Source organism: Pongo abelii, chromosome 3 (assembly GCF_028885655.2).
Source record: "Pongo abelii isolate AG06213 chromosome 3, NHGRI_mPonAbe1-v2.0_pri, whole genome shotgun sequence".
Taxonomy (NCBI): domain Eukaryota; kingdom Metazoa; phylum Chordata; class Mammalia; order Primates; family Hominidae; genus Pongo; species Pongo abelii.
Genome location: NC_071988.2, coordinates 129,316,715 through 129,333,769, shown reverse-complemented (window position 1 = coordinate 129,333,769; position 17,055 = coordinate 129,316,715). Strand labels below are relative to the sequence as shown.

Here is a 17,055-nt window from a genome sequence, read left to right as displayed (position 1 = left end):
GCAAGATGTTCCAGGCTCACCTTGTACCTTCTAGCCCTATAATTGGACTCAGCCTTTTCTCCAGCCAGCCCTAGTTCCTTTTGGAGCGTGTAAGCTGTGTGCTTCGGTGCACTGTAAAGGTACCAAACTGTCAAATAAAATGCAGCTTTACAGATAAAGGTGAAGTCTTCTCTATGAAATGATCATGCCATCATTTTACATTTCCCTGATGATTTATGAGAATAACCGTTTTTTCAATACATTTATTGGTCATTTGAACATCCTTGTCTCCCAATGACCTCTTTTTTTTTTTTTGAACCATGGTCTCACTCTACTGCCCAGGCTGCCAGGCTGGAGTGCAGTGGTGTGATCTCAGCTCACTGCAACCTCTGCCTCCTGCGCTTAAACAATTCCCGGCCTAAGCAATCCTCATGCCTCAGCCTCCCAAGTAGCTGGTACTACAGGAATGCGCCACCACACCTGGCTAATTTTTTGTATTTTTAGTAGAGACTGGGTTTCACCATGTTGGCCAGGCTGGTCTTGAGCTCCTGATGTCAGGTGATCTGCCTGCTTTGTTTGGCCTCCAAAGTGCTGGAATTTCAGGCATGAGCTACCTCTTCTGGCTGTAAAGTTTCTCTTGGTTAAGGAGAATGGTTATCAAAGTGTTAGATCATCACTGTTATCATTTTCTGGGAACATTTTAGAAATACAGATTCATGGGCCCCACAGCAAACTGACTGAATTAGGAACTCTGCAGATGAAGCAGTCATCATTTTAGCAAGCTTTCCAGGGGTTTGAGGTAAAGTTTGAGAACCACTGGTTTAGGAGAGGCTGTCCTTGTTAGAAATACTTGGAGGCCTAATGTTATTTAAATTTAATAAGAGAAGGAAATATTTTCCTAGTGCCCTTATTCTTTGTTAGTTTGGTATAATCTATATTCATCCTTACACTGTTTGTTTCCATTGCTTTCAAAATTAAATTCCTAAAGATCATCACTGCTTTTGCTCATATATACATACAATAGAAAATTTTGCTTTACTTTCAAATTTACTAGGTGGATATGCAGTGGGTGCAGGTTTTGGCAGAAGGTTGGGCAACCCCATTGAATGGCTTTATGAGAGAGAGGGAGTACTTGCAGTGCCTTCATTTTGATTGTCTTCTGGATGGTAAGACATTTTACATTCAAAATTATATATGGAAGAGAAATTACATAGTTGCAGAGATTTGTCACTGTTTACAAAAAGTAGTAGTAGGGTAACATCTTAATAGAGGTAGCATTATAAGGCTAAGTTATATCAGTACCGAACACTTTATTTAAGTGAATCATGAGATCTCATTTTCGTTTTTCCATTTCCTGACTCTTATTTGTTGCAGAGAGAGAGGGAAAATCTGGGGATCAGGGCTGAGGATGGATTGTAAAACACATACAGTTATTCTATGCTGTTTTTGCCTGATCACTGTGGAAAGCTGCTTCCCACCCAGGGCATGCCCGTGCTGTGTTTTGCGGTACTGAAGCCCATTCTTGAGCCTTCTAATGAGGAATTGTGGAATCCTAGTTAAGGAATTCTGAAATATGTGGCTTAAAATGTGGTCCTTCCTATTCTTTTAAAACATTAACAAAAAATTGTCAAATAAATTGATGTCGGCCAGGCATGGTGGCTCACGCCTGTAATCTCAGCACTTTGGGAGGCTGAGGGGAGTGGATCACCTGAGGTCAGGAGTTCAAGACCAACTTGGCCAATGTGGTGAAACCTCTTCTCTACTAAAAATACAAAACTTAGCTAGGTGTGGTGGTGTGTGCCTCTAATCCCAGCTACTTGGGAGGCTGAGGCAGGAGAATCGCTTGAACCTAGGAAGTGGAGGGTGTGGTGAGCCAAGATCATGGCACCACTGTACTCCAGCCTGGGCGAAAGGATGAGACTGTCTCAAAAAAAAAAAAAAAAAAATGATATCCAACATATTATCATAATCCAGCAGCCTTTAATTTTGTGTTGTATACTGTTGGTAAGATTAATTTACTACCTTATGAAAATATTTTTAAATGTCCCAGAACCCTACTATAATTGCTACCAAGTTTTTTGTTTTGTGACTTCTTTTAACTGGGTGGTGAAATAGATATTAGAAAACATAATTTCTAATCATTCTTCTCAAGAAACTTTATCACAAGAACATAAGGATTAAATAATGCATTTTGATTTAAATAATGCATTTTGATTTTCTTCCTTGGAACTAATTGCAAAGTCTTGTGGACTACCTCCTTTATAATGATTTAGTCTTGGGCTTGGTGCAAATCTACCTATTCATTTTCCATGTTACACTTTACCTAGTGGTAGTAATTTAAAAAGCAGCCAAGCAGTTATCATTACTCTCCTTGACATCTTTTGTTCAAAGAAGATATGCCATAATGTCCAAAAAAAATGATTTCTTTAGTATATAAATAGTCCAAATATGAATGTGAGAGCACACTTTATTTTTCTAACCCATAGATGATGAGTAGAAAAAAGATTTTTACAGCTTGCAAGGTTCCATGCTGAGACTGTGCCTTTAGTTTCACTGACAACACATTTTGGTTTAAATGCAGCCATTACTGTCTTTATTTCTTGGTTAGTGATAGCTGATATCAGTTTGAATTTGACTGTATTAAGAAAAGAACTTTTTGGGTAGTTCTGTCTTCCTATCTCAAGGATACTCAAGTATACTTAATCAACTTGCCACATAAATTGTGGTTATTATGTCATCCTATTATCAACAAGGATTTAAGTTTTTCCTGAAAAGGCCCAGAAACGTAGTTCTGTGTCTCTTTCATATATTGGAAGTGCACAATATATATTTGGTGATGTTAGTCTTAACCAGCTGATTATTTCTTGTTAAACAGTTTGTTTTACTTATGTAATTCTATACCAAAATGTTGTACCCAAAGACAGTTTGATTTTTTTAATTTTTGCTTTTTTTTTTTTTTTAACTTGGGAGGTCATTGCTCATTCTCCCTGACCTTGTAGCTTGTTCTGTCTTTCGTTTTTCTGTGCCAGGTACCAGTTGAATACTGTCACTGGACCCACAGCCTTTTATTATTTGAAAAGTGTCCCCTGAAGTGAAAGGTGGATGTAAGTAAAGCCTGTTGAGTAATCCAAGCTGTGTGCTTCATATTCTTTTGTGCTCTGCAGGGGGTGTCATTAACTTGTCAGTACCTATAGTTCTGACTGCAACTCATGAAGATAAAGAGAGGCTGGATGGCTGTACAGCATTTGCTCTGATGTATGAGGGCCGCCGTGTGGCCATTCTTCGCAATCCAGAGTTTTTTGAGCACAGGAAAGAGGAGCGCTGTGCCAGACAGTGGGGAACAACATGCAAGAACCACCCCTATATTAAGGTGCTGAAAAAACCTCGCTGCATTTTATCTTGATTTGCCATTGATGTTTGTGCTGAAATGTGGGCATTTTCTGTGTATTGACTTTTCATTGGAATTGTTAATATTTTGCAGAATGGAGATTGGACCTTATGTGTGATAAGAGTTTATGCTCTTGTCATTTTGGTCCAGATAAATATTTATTCAACAAACATATTTTAAATCTCTATTGTATACATGGCACTGAGGTAGGTGCTGATACTGGGAATGCAGGGCCAGGGACACCACCGGCACAGTGTTTCAGCTCTTGGAGTATACAGTCTTGCTGTGTGCTTAGGCATGTACTTATAATGAGCGTGTGAGGTAGAGGCTAAGGGAGCCCTCACCAGGGTGGTTTGATGTGAAAGCAGTGAAATATAATTTCTCTTCAAAGTACCTCATTTATTACATATATATGTTGTATGTGGAATGTTATTGAAGTCAAATTTCTGTCAGTTGTTAGGTGTGTTAAGGTAGACTGAGAAAGAAGCTGGGTGCGTTGTTGGCCCATAAGCCAAAGCCTCATGGGGAAAAGGAGGACTGGAGCTGCCTTGTGAAGATGAACAGGTCCTGGAGGGTAATAGCTCCTCCTTTCAGATGCAGAGAAAGAAAGTAGTAAAATTATAAGACGTTTGAGGTGGTGTGGAGATTGGAAGGCATGAATTTGTATCTAACTCAATGATCATTAATTCTTCAAAAGGTAAGGATTGGAGAACACAGTGTGGGGTGACCCGGGGCTACAAATTGTTCTGTTAATCAATGTACGATAATAATGAAAAGAATGTTTTTGTTACTTAAAAAGGTATAATTATTCACATTGCTTTTGTTTGCCTTTCATATGCAAAGATTATTTCATATGTATGATTATTTCACAAGTTTTCTGGGAAATCACAAAATCGATTCTAATTTTATAGCATCTCATGTCAATTTAGTTGATAAGTCAGATTTACCTCATTTAAGATGAGAGTAGCTTACAACGACTGTATTTAGCTTATATGAGAGAAATGTTTTTACTTATTTTGATCTTATTTTCCATTAAAAAAATTTTTTTTTCCTATTAGATGGTTATGGAACAGGGAGATTGGCTGATTGGAGGAGATCTTCAAGTTTTGGATCGAGTTTATTGGAATGATGGTCTTGATCAGTATCGTCTTACTCCTGCTGAGCTAAAGCAGAAATTTAAAGATATGAATGCTGGTAAGACATGGATTTAATTTCCTAATATAGGTCGGTTTGGAGAGAAAGTTCTAGAAGATTTTTTCCAGTGCTCACTAAAATGTAAAACAATGATGAGTACAGGTAAATATAGCAGTGGAATATGTAAAGAAATGTAGTCAATCAAAACTAGCCTGTGTAGTTTCATTATATTGGTATAATTTGATTTGACATTATTTTTAATACTCTGGAAGCTAGATGCTAATACAGAATTTACCTTTCATTTATTATAAAACTCGCATGTTAAAGCTGAATGGAACTATAGAATATTATTTGAATAATTCACTCATATAAATATGCTTTATATGTCAGAGTGTTTTACATGATATATATATATATGAGATATATATATATGAATGTCATGTATCTCAATGTTTTACTTGACATTCATATATTGGAAGTGCACAGTATATATTTGGTGATGTGTCACAGCAAATAATGATATATCACCATTGTATCATACCATTGTACCAATGATACACGACCATGATTTAAACAATAGAGAAAGCTGTTTAAAGCAAAAATTAAAAGAAACAACACTGTGCATAGAAATACTTCTCAAAACAATTCATCAGACTGTCTTTGGGTACAATTTTTGGTATAGAATTACAGAAATAAAAGAAACTTAACAAGGAAGAATCAGCTGGTTAAGCCTAACATCACCAAATATATACTGTGTACTTCCAATATATGAATGTCATGTGTTGCAGCAAATAATGGAACAATGGAACTTTTATCATGTTCACTTCATGTAAAAAATGTTTGTGGATCTTTATATGCCAATATGCCATGTGCTGAGGATCCATAAATAAATACTCTAGGAGCTTATGGTATAGAAGAGAGAGACATTAAACAATAACAGAAAAAGTTAATTAAGAGCAGAATAGAGAAGCTACATATGCTGTTCTTTATAATACTGCTTTCTATATTATAAAGCACTCCGGGACAGGATTTTTATATCAAACTTCCTGCTATTAGGTGTTTGACACAGAGGTGGGTAAATGATGTGCTTACCTTGGTGCACCCATACTCTTTCTACACCTGCAAATTCAAGGTTCTGTATCAGGGAACAGCATTCACTGTAGATTTGGGGAGGCTTTTTTAAGCCTTAAAATTGGAAGCATCCTGCAGTTGTGCTCCTAATTAATTCCCACCCACTGCAGAGATGATTTGGCCCTAAGCACTGGTGCTGCTCTCTTTCATATTTTCTGTGTAGAAATCAGATGGATGTGGCTGAGAAAGGGCAGGTGAATGTGTTTGCCTTTTTGGGGTATATAGCTGGACACCAAACCATGTTTGTGAACCAGAGGCCCTTGTTCCAAGCAACCACAGAACAACTGGGAAAGAGCAGGCATTTCATTTGTGTTTGTGTTAGTGTCAGTGAACTCCAGAATGCTCCTGGTAGGCATTCAGAGTTCTGTGTTCAGACTCTGCCTCACCACCTAGCAGTTATGTGTTTGTGGGGAAATTACTTTTCTCTCTAAGGCTCATGGACAATTGATGAGGATATTGATGGTACCTAAAGCATAACATTTTACTTTAAAAAATGAAATGAGATAAGATGTGTGAGGCACTTTAAACTGTACTGGTATGTAGTAAGAGATTAAGTTGTTGATATGGTTTGGCTGTGTCCTCCAAAATCTCATCTTGAATTGTAGTTCCCATAATCCCCACCTGTCATGGGAAGGACCCAGTGGGAGGTAATCGAATCATGGGGGTGGTTTCCCCCGTGCTATTCTCGTGACAGTAAGTTCTCACAAGGTCTGATGGTTTTATAAGGGGCTTCCTCTTTTGCTTGGTTCTCATTCTCTCTTCTGCCACCATGTGAAGAAGGATGTGTTTGCTTCCCCTTCCACCATGATTGTAAGTTTCCTGAGGCCTCCCCAGCTGTGTGGAACTGTGAGTCAATTAAACCTCTTTTCTGTACAAATTACCTGGTCTCGGGCATTTCTTCATAGCAACATGGTAATACAGGTGCCTTAATTTTTGTTGTGTGAACTGAAGCTAGACTTTATTCATGTGAAGGTTAGAGCAAGAATTATCTGTTTATACCTAAGTTCTGCTGTAGACTGCTGAAATTTGAAGTGTTATGAACTTAATAAAATGGGTTAAGAACTGGAGGCCTCATATGGGCCACCCAGTCTTCAGTGCTCCATAGCTCCTACCTAGTCTGCTTAACTCATTCACATTTCTTTCTTGGCTCCTTTAGGGTTTTTGAGTGTAGGATCCCTTTTCCCCTTTTATACTTTACTCCTGAATTTGAAGCAAATATTTGGCTTAAATTACTGATACAGAAGCTTCTTTGAGTGCTATACTTGGTACTGCCTGTATAACAGCTCATTTCTCTTCTTTTTTGCTAACATGTTTTAGGCCCAGTATACAGGAATGAATAATGATTGATACAAGTTAATAATGATGCCCCACTCTTTTTTGTCAGTATGTGATTTAAGGGTCAGTGCATTAAGTCATTTCTGGCCGTTGAGATCTAAGGAAGAGGGTTTTCAGGAAAGATTTTCTTTCCGACAGTTTGGCTTATGCCAGACAAATTCTGTTTTTTTTCACCCTTCTCTTTCTTTCTATTTTGGATGTTTGGAGTTCCTGCAACCATTTTGTATTCATGAAAATTCCAAATATGCTAACTTTTGTCCTTATACTGTGAGTTTCTCATCCAGCCATGGAGTCATTTATCTCCAGATTTCTTATTCAAAGAGATAACATATATTCAAATTATTTAAGATGCTTTTAGTTGGGTTTTCTGTGATTTGCAACCAGAAGCATCTGGTAGTTTATTATATGTACACTTCCCTTTTCTGCTGGTGAACAGAAACATGTTTAATGGAGGACTTGCTGTGACCATGTTGTTTAAATTTTTGCCAAAATTTGAATTCATATCTGGAACTGATGTTAGTAAATTAATTGTTGGCACTGTTGAAAGGGTCTTATCAAGGAATTATTCATAATTAGGGACTTTCATATTACATCTGTTTTGCACTCTTCTTTGTGAGCCAAACATTTTAAGTCATTTAGAGAATGTGTTGCATAATGAATGATTGCAACTTTGTTTAAAGTAGCTGAGAGCCAGTTATTAGCCTTACATGAAACAACAAAAATTGGAGTGTTATTTTATTTTTTCTATTTTTATACTGAGGCAAATAAGCAACAGACCGAGGAGTTTACTTTGTAGTTCTTGTTCACTCTTTCAGGAAGCCAATAACAAGTCAGTTCTGATGTGTTCAGGGGAGAGAAAGCAGGGAATTTATTTACTTATTTTCTTAATCTAGGATTTCTTTTTTTACCTCTTCCCTCCTTCTCCTCCCCTCATCTTAGAAGTACTTTGATTACCCCATGTGGGCTATTGTCCTGTGCACAGCACTGTCAGTTTGGCTGTTCTTAGACCATTCTGTAGCTAGGAAGGATTGAGAAGTCTTTAATACCCACATTGGTGATTGCAAGGTGGTAGATTTCCAGATGGCAAGTTCTTTGAATTACCGATGATTGACCAATATCCTGGAGGGGAAGAATGCATTTCACTTAAGCCAAGTGAGAGCCTGTTAGTGTTTATTAAACATAGAATATTGGTGTCCTGCTGATTGCAAAGGGAAGAGTTGACATAATTTCTTTCAGACTAGTGTGTGGTAATACAGTGTTGAATAAATCTGAGAAAGCTTTATAGTGTTGCTGAATTACAAACTACATTTTAAGTGAGTAAATGGAGACATCAGAACAATGTTTTAAGTAAAGTTGAGGATGGTACATGAGAAAGCTGAGGCAGAAGCAGATCTGTGTTTGGTTCTGAAGTGGATAGTGGATCTCGATGATAAGTGGCAGCAAGCCAGAGAGCTGAGATTGGGTGAGGGGAACCTGTGTCAGTCAGCTCCCAGCAGGAAGCAGAAGGCACACTCAGATGAGGCTTTGAGCATAATTCAGTGAAGCGAGTATTTAAAGAAAGGTGGTCAGAGTTAAGGGAACCTACAAGGAATTGCTGAGGTGTCCAGGGACTAGTGGCATTGGGTAGTGTTAGCCAGTCCCAAAGGGGTGAGAGCAGGAAACAGTGTTTCTGAAGCCAGGTGGGAGCTGCAGCTGTGGGAGGGCCACTGGGCAGAAGCTGGTTGCAGGGTCACTGGCACAGCCAGAATCACAGCACTGAGGCAGATGATAGTGGGGAGAAGAGCTCCCCGAAAACTTTCCTCCGTCCATCCTCTGGTTGCCTGCTAATGTCTCCACCCTCAAGGCAGGAGGACAACAGCCCTTTATAGGGGAAGCCCTGAGGGACACCTGTGCTCCCTGCCCCAGGACATCAGAGAATAGATGGGGAGGGAAATGGCAAATAAACGGCACAGAACCCAGTTGGCACAAAAAAAAAAGCTTTATAGTCAACATCTTACTTTAATTTGGAAGTGTTTTTAGTCATGAGAATACAAAGTAGTTCATTGCTGCCATACTTTAGAATACGAATTTACCAGCTTGTGAAAAATTCTAATATCTTTGTATTTGTTCAAGGGGCCCATCTCTTTTATTTATTTATTTATTTATTTATTTATTTATTTATTTTATTATTATTATTATTATACTTTAGATTTTATGGTACATGTGCGCAATGTGCAGGTAAGTTACATATGTATACCTGTGCCATGCTGGTGTGCTGCACCCACTAACTCGTCATCTAGCATTAGGTATATCTCCCAATGCTATCCCTCCCCCTTCCCCCCACCCCACAACAGTCCCCGAAGTGTGATGTTCCGCTTCCTGTGTCCATGTGTTCTCATCGTTCAGTTCCCACCTGTGAGTGAGAATATGCGATGTTTGGTTTTTTGTTCTTGCGATAGTTTACTGAGAATGATGATTTCCAGTTTCATCCATGTCCCTACAAAGGACATGAACTCATCATTTTTTATGGCTGCATAGTATTCCATGGTGTATATGTGCCACGTTTTCTTAATCCAGTCTATCATTGTTGGACATTTGGGTTGGTTCCAAGTCTTTGCTATTGTGAATAATGCCGCAATAAACATACGTGTGCCTGTGTCTTTATAGTAGCATGATTATTTCTCCCCCGTCTTAAGCAGTTTGAGTAAAAGAAAGACTGTTAGTTTATGATAATCCCTAGGGAGGAGGGGAGATCCAATTGCTTTGTTATTCCAGGTCCCTTCACAAAAACTCCCACAAAAACAAACATTAAGCACACGCACAATTCTAGCAACCCTAGAACCATTGTCTTGTTTAGCTACTATATTGATTTTGGGAAAATCAGAAATGTCTGTTCTTGGAGCTTTAGGGTAGAGAGGCAGATAGAAACCTTGGGTGGGAGGGAAGAAAGGAATTATTAATTACTGCTCTATGTAGCTCAGTCTTACAGTGAAGTTAAGAGGAAAGAAGCAAGAAGATGTTGTAATTCTGTGTTCAGTGGTTGGGGTGGATACTGGGGCTCTGGCTGTGGGCTGGGATGTGAAGCACAGTTCTGGGAAGTCTGAGGAAGGGTGACTAGGATTTAGGAGCACTGCCCTGCTCATCACCGCATTCATTTATTTGCTGAGTTGCAGTTGTCTTTTGATACTCAGCTTGGAAAGAGTAGAGTCTGGGTCGCTCTGCACTGTGCGATGACAGTCCTTGCTGGCAACGCCTCTAGGTGAAGCGGCCTGTGGCTTGTCCTACATGTGTTCAGGGAATGCTGATTATCTTCATTTCCTTCCTTGTCACACATATATGCTCAGAAAAACTTTCTTCACTTTCTTCTTCCTCTTCTACCTGCTGGAAGGAAAGAGATCAGACTTTACTTGTTTCCTTAGTATATTGGCTCCTGGACTAGATGATAGGAAATCCAGAGGAAAGGGAGAGAACTTGCTCTGCTGGGAAGTTCCTTCACATAGACATGCGGTACAGCAGAAGGAATAGGCTTTGGGGGCCAGACCCAAATTTGGCTTGAGGTGTGACAGTAATAGGAAAGGTAGAAGAATTGAGGGAAAGAGGTAGGTAATGAGCAATGTATATTGAAATAGTTTTTGTAATGCATCTGTCTGGTAAACTGGAAGAAAGGGCTTAGAGATGTGGCTAAGAGAAGCCATCTATGTGTGTGCAGTAATTGAACCCAGGTGTAGGGGTAAGCTTCCAGTGAGTCTGTCAAGAAGGAATTTCATAGGGCCCAGCAGTAAGCCTTGTGGCTCCAAGAGGACCACAAGATGTCAGAAACAGGTGGTTAGACCAGAATGGCCTAGCGGAATAGAAATGTCATATGTTTGATTATAGCTGTGTAAAAATGTATGCAACAAAGAGAAAAACTGGAAGATTGCACAAAACAAAACAAAAGACCGTGCTTTCAGGACAGCGTGTTTATGGATGATTTTCTCATCAAATTTTATTGGGTTTCATGGTTTTTACTTTAAAAAAAAGCATAGAGAGGCAGATGACATATAAAAGTTTGATGCCACGGTTAGAAGGCCTTAAGTGGTGTAGATTTTTATGTCAGTCAGTAGAGAGGTAAGGACCACTTAAATCAGGAAAGTGCCGTTTGAATTTGGCTCGCATTTCATCCTCACTGTTGATGGAACAGGAAGGAATTGGTTGAATCAATGAATCCAGTCCAGCAGTGTCATGTATAGGTGAAGACGCCCATTCTTTCCTTCCCTCACTCTGTCCTCCACACTGTGGTAGTGCTGTCACCAGTCTTGTGGTAATAGTGCAGAGGAGTAAGTGAAGGAATATTGTCATGTCCTGCCGGAGTTGAAGGAACTATATTCCTTTTAACGTGTATTTATTCTCTTAGGGAACGTCTTTGCTCCCCTGCTCTGACTAGACTGCAAGCCCCTGGAGGGCAGGCCAGTTTCACTACTCCCTCAGGCTCAGCATGTCTCCAACTGCATTTGCATCCTGTCCCTGGCGGGTTTCTTCCCTGTCACTGGCTGTCGTGTAGGGTAGGGGAAGAAGACGTATTTGAAGACAGATCTCGTGAAGAGATGATGAAGGCTGAGTGTGCTGGTAATTAGTGTGCTGCAAATGAGATGTAGGGAACAGAAGGGACACATTACACGTGGAGGACAGGACTAGAAAGGAAGCTGAGCCTCTGAGGTAGGTAATGGTGAATTGCTGGTGAGGCGCCTGTGGAGCACTAAGAGGCAGCTGGGGAGACAGTAGTCTGAGCTTGGGTAGAGTTCTGGTCAGAAGACACAGGTTTGTAAATCACTAGTACCTAGGGCTCTGCTCAGTGACCTCAGGCACCTGAGAGCAGGGTTGGGAGGGGCTTGACGGGGAGGGCGGCACCTGGTCTTGCTGTTGTCATAGTGTGGCTTTATTCACCAGTGTGTAGACTGTGGTCTGTCAGATGAGCCTTCATCAGATGTCCCCATTATTCTTTGAGCACTTCCCTTCTTAATGGTGCAAAAAGGTGTTACAGCTCATGTTGTACTTTTCTTGCCCCAGCTCTAAAAGCTGCCATTTGCCAAGGAGCTCTGGTTTATTTAAGTGGGGAATGGTATTTAGAATGTATGGGCTTTTGTTTTGCTTCTTGCCCCTGGGTAGTCATTGTTTGTAGGACCAAACAATGGTCCTACAAAAAAAAAAAAAGTCGACAAAACTAAGAGATGTGTGTGTGTGTATGTGTGTGTGTGTGTGTGTGTGTGTATGTATGTATGTATATATATGTATCTGTAGTTCTAGTGGTCAAAAGGGATATTTTGGCATCTTTTATGTCCATATGTAAAACAAAATTTGAAGTACATTGAGAAGGATAGAAAAATGTTAGGTCTATTTCCCTCCTCCCATCCCAAAGCAAAATAATTTTAAATGCTTGTATGTCAAGACTTTTCTGTTTTTTGTACCTAATGTCATATCAGCTATTTCCTTTGTGAAAACCAGCCCTGTTCTGTTCATGTATAAAGGTAACGTAAGGAACTTCCAAGAGTAATGATCATGCTGTAAATCTTGGATTTTACATGATGTGGCAAAACAAAAACAAAAAATCCCAGTTAAGTAGGATGCCACAGTCTTCCTGTGATACCTTTTGTTATGGTGATAGAAGAGGGTCAGAATTGAGAATAGATTAGAGAAGATGTACTATTTGGCTTACAGATTGTTAGAAGAAAGAGGCTGTTCCTCTCCCTGAGTCGAGCTTGGATCAGCATGGCATGATGCTTTGTCAGGTATTGTGAGGGTGGCGAAATGCAGAGCTCCTCTAACTGGATTGGAAAGGTCTCCTGCTAGCAACCACCACGTAGGAATGAACCCAGGGTTGTAAGCAGGAGATAAGGAGTTAGCCAATTTCATCTGTCTAGCAGTTTTCATTGTTTTAAGGGATATTGTTGTTGCTAAACTATAATCCAAAATTCAGACCTTTGATCATAAAACAAAATATGGTTCTAGTCGAACAAAGTAATCGTTAAGTGAGCATATTTGGACAGTAAGTAAAATTTTGAAACTACAAATATATTTCTCTACCTTTCTGTCTCCCTTAGTAAAGCATTATCTTAGGTTGTTTGGAGGGATTGATCTGGTGGGTACCTGAGGCACACACCAAGAATGTTTATCTGTGGTAAGCAGTGGATCCATGATGTTAGGACCAGAAAGTCTGATGATTGCTCTCATTTCCCATGAATGCAAGAAAGTAATTCTTATAAATCCATGATTGTTATATTACATATCCTCAGATAAGTATGATTTACTTAATATTGTATAGTAGAAGTATAGGTCATGTTATCCTAAATGGTCAAAGCAGTACATTTTTTTTTTTTTTTTACCAGTTTTCTGATTTCTGAGTTTGCATATGTTTGCTTAATCCTAAGTATCCAGTTTTAAGAAAAATTGCGTATCGTTTGGAAAGTAATCTGTTAGAAACATGCTATTCTTAACTCTGGAAATTCTCTTTTCAGATGCTGTCTTTGCATTTCAACTACGCAATCCAGTGCACAATGGACATGCCCTGTTAATGCAGGATACCCATAAGCAACTTCTAGAGAGGGGCTACCGGCGCCCCGTCCTCCTCCTCCACCCTCTGGGTGGCTGGACAAAGGATGACGATGTTCCTTTGATGTGGCGTATGAAGCAGCATGCTGCAGTGTTGGAGGAAGGAGTTCTGAATCCGGAGACGACAGTGGTGGCCATCTTCCCATCTCCCATGATGTATGCCGGACCAACTGAGGTAGACTGCTTGTAAGATTTTCACTGCAGCAGTGTTAAAGCCACTCTTACTAACACAGCTAGTGTCACCATCGGATTGCTTTTTCTCTGCTCTGTAGGCCTGTTCCAAACATTTAGCATACATGACATCCTCTCCTGCTCGTTAGGGATGTTCCCTGGATGTTAGGGGCAGCCTTGAGAAAGGAAAGGTGGGGAGAGGTTTCACTTGCTCTTGTGGGTCTTGGTCCCAGTTGTGAAGGAGGGGATGTTCCCTGCAGACAGGGCTGGGCGTGGTTGGGAAGGTATGCCACAAGCTCCTCTTGTAACTGCTGGCCACATTGCAGACACAACAACACTGATCTTGTCCCGTTACCAGAGTTCTAGGTATTCGTTAAAGAGGGGAGCTGGGCAAAGCCTGTTTGTTTAAATTCTTCTCTGCGTCCTTGTGTTTTCAGAGATAAGCACATTCCTTTCCTCTAGGTATAGGGAGGGCACCTCTCGAATGAGAGTCTTTTGACCTACTTCAGGGGAAGATCTGCTAGGTTTTATGACTGCCTTAGGGGAAGGTGAGAGTGGCTTGCTTTCTTCTGCTGTTTTCTCAAATGCCAAGGTACCATATTTTGGAGTAGTGTGTCCTGAACCATATCAATATGCTAGCTGCAGCAAGTCCTTTCCTGGCCTCAGATTCAACTCTGCTCACTACCCCCACAAGAGCATGGTCTAGTGGAAATAATACAAGACTGTAGACGAGGAGTCCAGGCACAGTTCGGGGTCTGGGTTGCCACCAGCTGGTTTGCAATCTCACAATAGACTTCTTGAGACCTCTCTAGACTGTGTTTGAGTGCACAGTAAGTGGTGTAGGTAGGACTAAGTGTTCTTTAAGATTCTGTCCCATTCTGATCGTTTCCTAATTTGCCTTATTTTCTTTTAACTTCACATTGAAATATAATATATATATGAGAAAGTATATATGAAAAAGTACATATTATTTGAGTTACAGAAGCATTAAAAGAAAAAGCACATCTTTCATAGATGCAAGTAAATGAATTTTTCCCATTGGAACAGAGACAATCAGCTTCCAGATTAAAAAAAAATTTTTATCATCACCCAGAAGTTTTTCTTCTTGCCCCTTTCTGTTCACTACTTGTTCTCCCCCTAGGAGTCATCAGTACCCTCACATTAACATCATAGGCCCAGTTAGCTTGTGTTTAAGATTGGATACCCTGAGAGCAGACTCTGAGTGAGGTGAGGGTTCAGGAAGTCTCTTAGGGAGAACTCTTGGGATCAACACCTCTGGAAGGGAAGAGAAAGGAAGGGAGCAGGATTCTGTAGAGGGGGAGGTCGAGCTACAGTTCATTCTCAGTGGAGGCTTTAGTTGAGTCCATGGGGAGCTCTGAAAAGGCCCTTCAGAGATGTCCAAAGTTGCATGGGAAATAGGCATTATACTTCCGTGTTCCCAGGGGTTGGCTGCCCATGGGAGGGGGCATACCTTTGGGTGCTGCTGCTCCTTTCAACAGAAGCAGTTTCTGAGCAGGGTGACAGCTGCTGGGTGTCTGCTGGCAGCTGAGAACCTGGAGAGCCCACTCCCTTCCTGCAGGAGGCCTGAGTATTGCATCACAGCATTAAATCCAGCTGGTTTTTAGTATTTCTGTAATTCAAATCATACCACATATACTCTTTTGTGTCTGGCTTCTTTCACTTTACATTGTGCTTGTGAAATTCACCTTTATTGTTATGTAATTAGTGGCAGATTGTTCATTCTTGGTGCTGTGTGGTGTTTCGTTGTGTGATTTTGCCCAATATTGTTGATGGACATTTGGGCACTTTACAGATTTTTGCTCTTAAGAATAGCGCTGGCGTGAAGGTTTTAGTGCATGTCTTTTTGTGGACATTTCTGTTGGTTATACCAGGGAGGAGAATTGCTGGGTCCTGGGATATGTATTTGTTCAGCGTTAGTAGATTCTACCAGTCAGTTTTTTGATGTGATTGTACCATTTTACACTACCATCAGCAGTGTATTGCCTCACCAGTACTTGAGTGTCCTTTTCATTTGAGCCGTTTTGGTCCTTTAGTCCTGATTACTTAGCCAAGCAATTTGTAATACTTTTCCTATTTTTTAGCCAGCCTCAAAAAATCTCCTCATTGAACCAGTTTCACTGAAATGGAGTCTTAGTAAATGAGTTATAGTTATAAAGGATTGAGAAATAGAATATAATAGTCCATATTTTATTGATTTCTTACTGTATTTTTCAGACAATATTCTGAATGCTTTACATATGTTAACTAAATCCTTATAAAGATTGCTAGTTAATGTATAACTTACGTTATAAGTTATTTCTTATAAGTTTTATGTTAGGTTTTATAACTTATAAGGATTAATCCTTGTAATACTAAGAGGGTAGGTACTATTGTTATTCACAGTTCACAGGTGAGGAACCTGAAGTAGGGAGGTTAAACTGTGTTCAAGATTACATAGTAGTAGTAAATGGTAGAGATAAAATCTGAACCTAAGTAATCTGGCTCCAGAGCTATGTACTATAATTTCACATAATTTTTAATATTATATAACATTAAAATATTTTTAAAAATATGTAGCCATATCTTTTTTGAAAAGACTAGAAATAAATTCTTACAATATCCTATAAGAGTTCCAAAATAGTGAGTTAGGATGGCCCTGGCAACATTCGTTAGAGGTGGAATCTCCAAATAAACTTATTTTTTTTTCAGAGCCTAGAGTTGTGGGTTGTGATATTCTTTGTATAATATGTATTGTTAATCTTTGTATTCTTACAATACCTGACTCATGATATTGGTAATATCTGCCTATGTTTCTATTGTTGAGAGGAGCAAATAGGATCAATGTAAATCATTTAACACATTGCCTGGCTCATGACAATATGTGGTAATTAATATAATTACCTTTAAAAAACTGCTTTGCTGCAAATTCTCAGCGGTTCTAGGATTCTGGCCCCACATCCAAGGAACTGTCTGTATCTCCAGGCTGCTTCATAAGTCTATGAAGTCCTAGAGTTTGATTATGGCAGGGAGCCTGGGATGACCTACTGCCTAACAGGCTTCATGTCAGAGCGTGTGTCCTAGCCCTGATTTGGGATATCCTCTGGTGTTTAATAATATATAAAGCTAATATAAAGAAATTGAAAATACCCATTTTATGAGTGCCTATGCGTGTGTCACTCACTGAATAGCTGCTTTGCATGCATGCATTAGGTTACCCCACAACTTGGTGAGGAAGGTTTTATTCTTGTTTTACCAGTGAGATTACTGAAGCTCAGAGAGGCTAAGTGACTTAACTGTAGTCTGTCAAAGAAGACCAGAGCTGTACAGTGATTAAAGTAATAAAAACATAACTT

At 39.7% G+C, this 17,055-nt stretch overlaps 1 protein-coding gene across 4 annotated transcripts in view; it reads left to right on the top strand.

Moving 5' to 3' along the window:
* Positions 1 to 17,055, top strand: part of PAPSS1 (3'-phosphoadenosine 5'-phosphosulfate synthase 1) — a 115,234-nt gene that overhangs the window by 65,701 nt on the left and 32,478 nt on the right. For all 4 annotated transcript variants that reach the window (XM_054554239.1, XM_009240243.4, XM_002815039.4 and 1 more), the window contains 4 exons: positions 1,034 to 1,145; positions 3,144 to 3,349; positions 4,426 to 4,561; positions 13,438 to 13,706. In XM_054554239.1, coding sequence (XP_054410214.1) covers positions 1,034 to 1,145; positions 3,144 to 3,349; positions 4,426 to 4,561; positions 13,438 to 13,706 — 723 coding nt within the window. The remainder of the gene's footprint in view (positions 1 to 1,033; positions 1,146 to 3,143; positions 3,350 to 4,425; positions 4,562 to 13,437; positions 13,707 to 17,055) is intronic.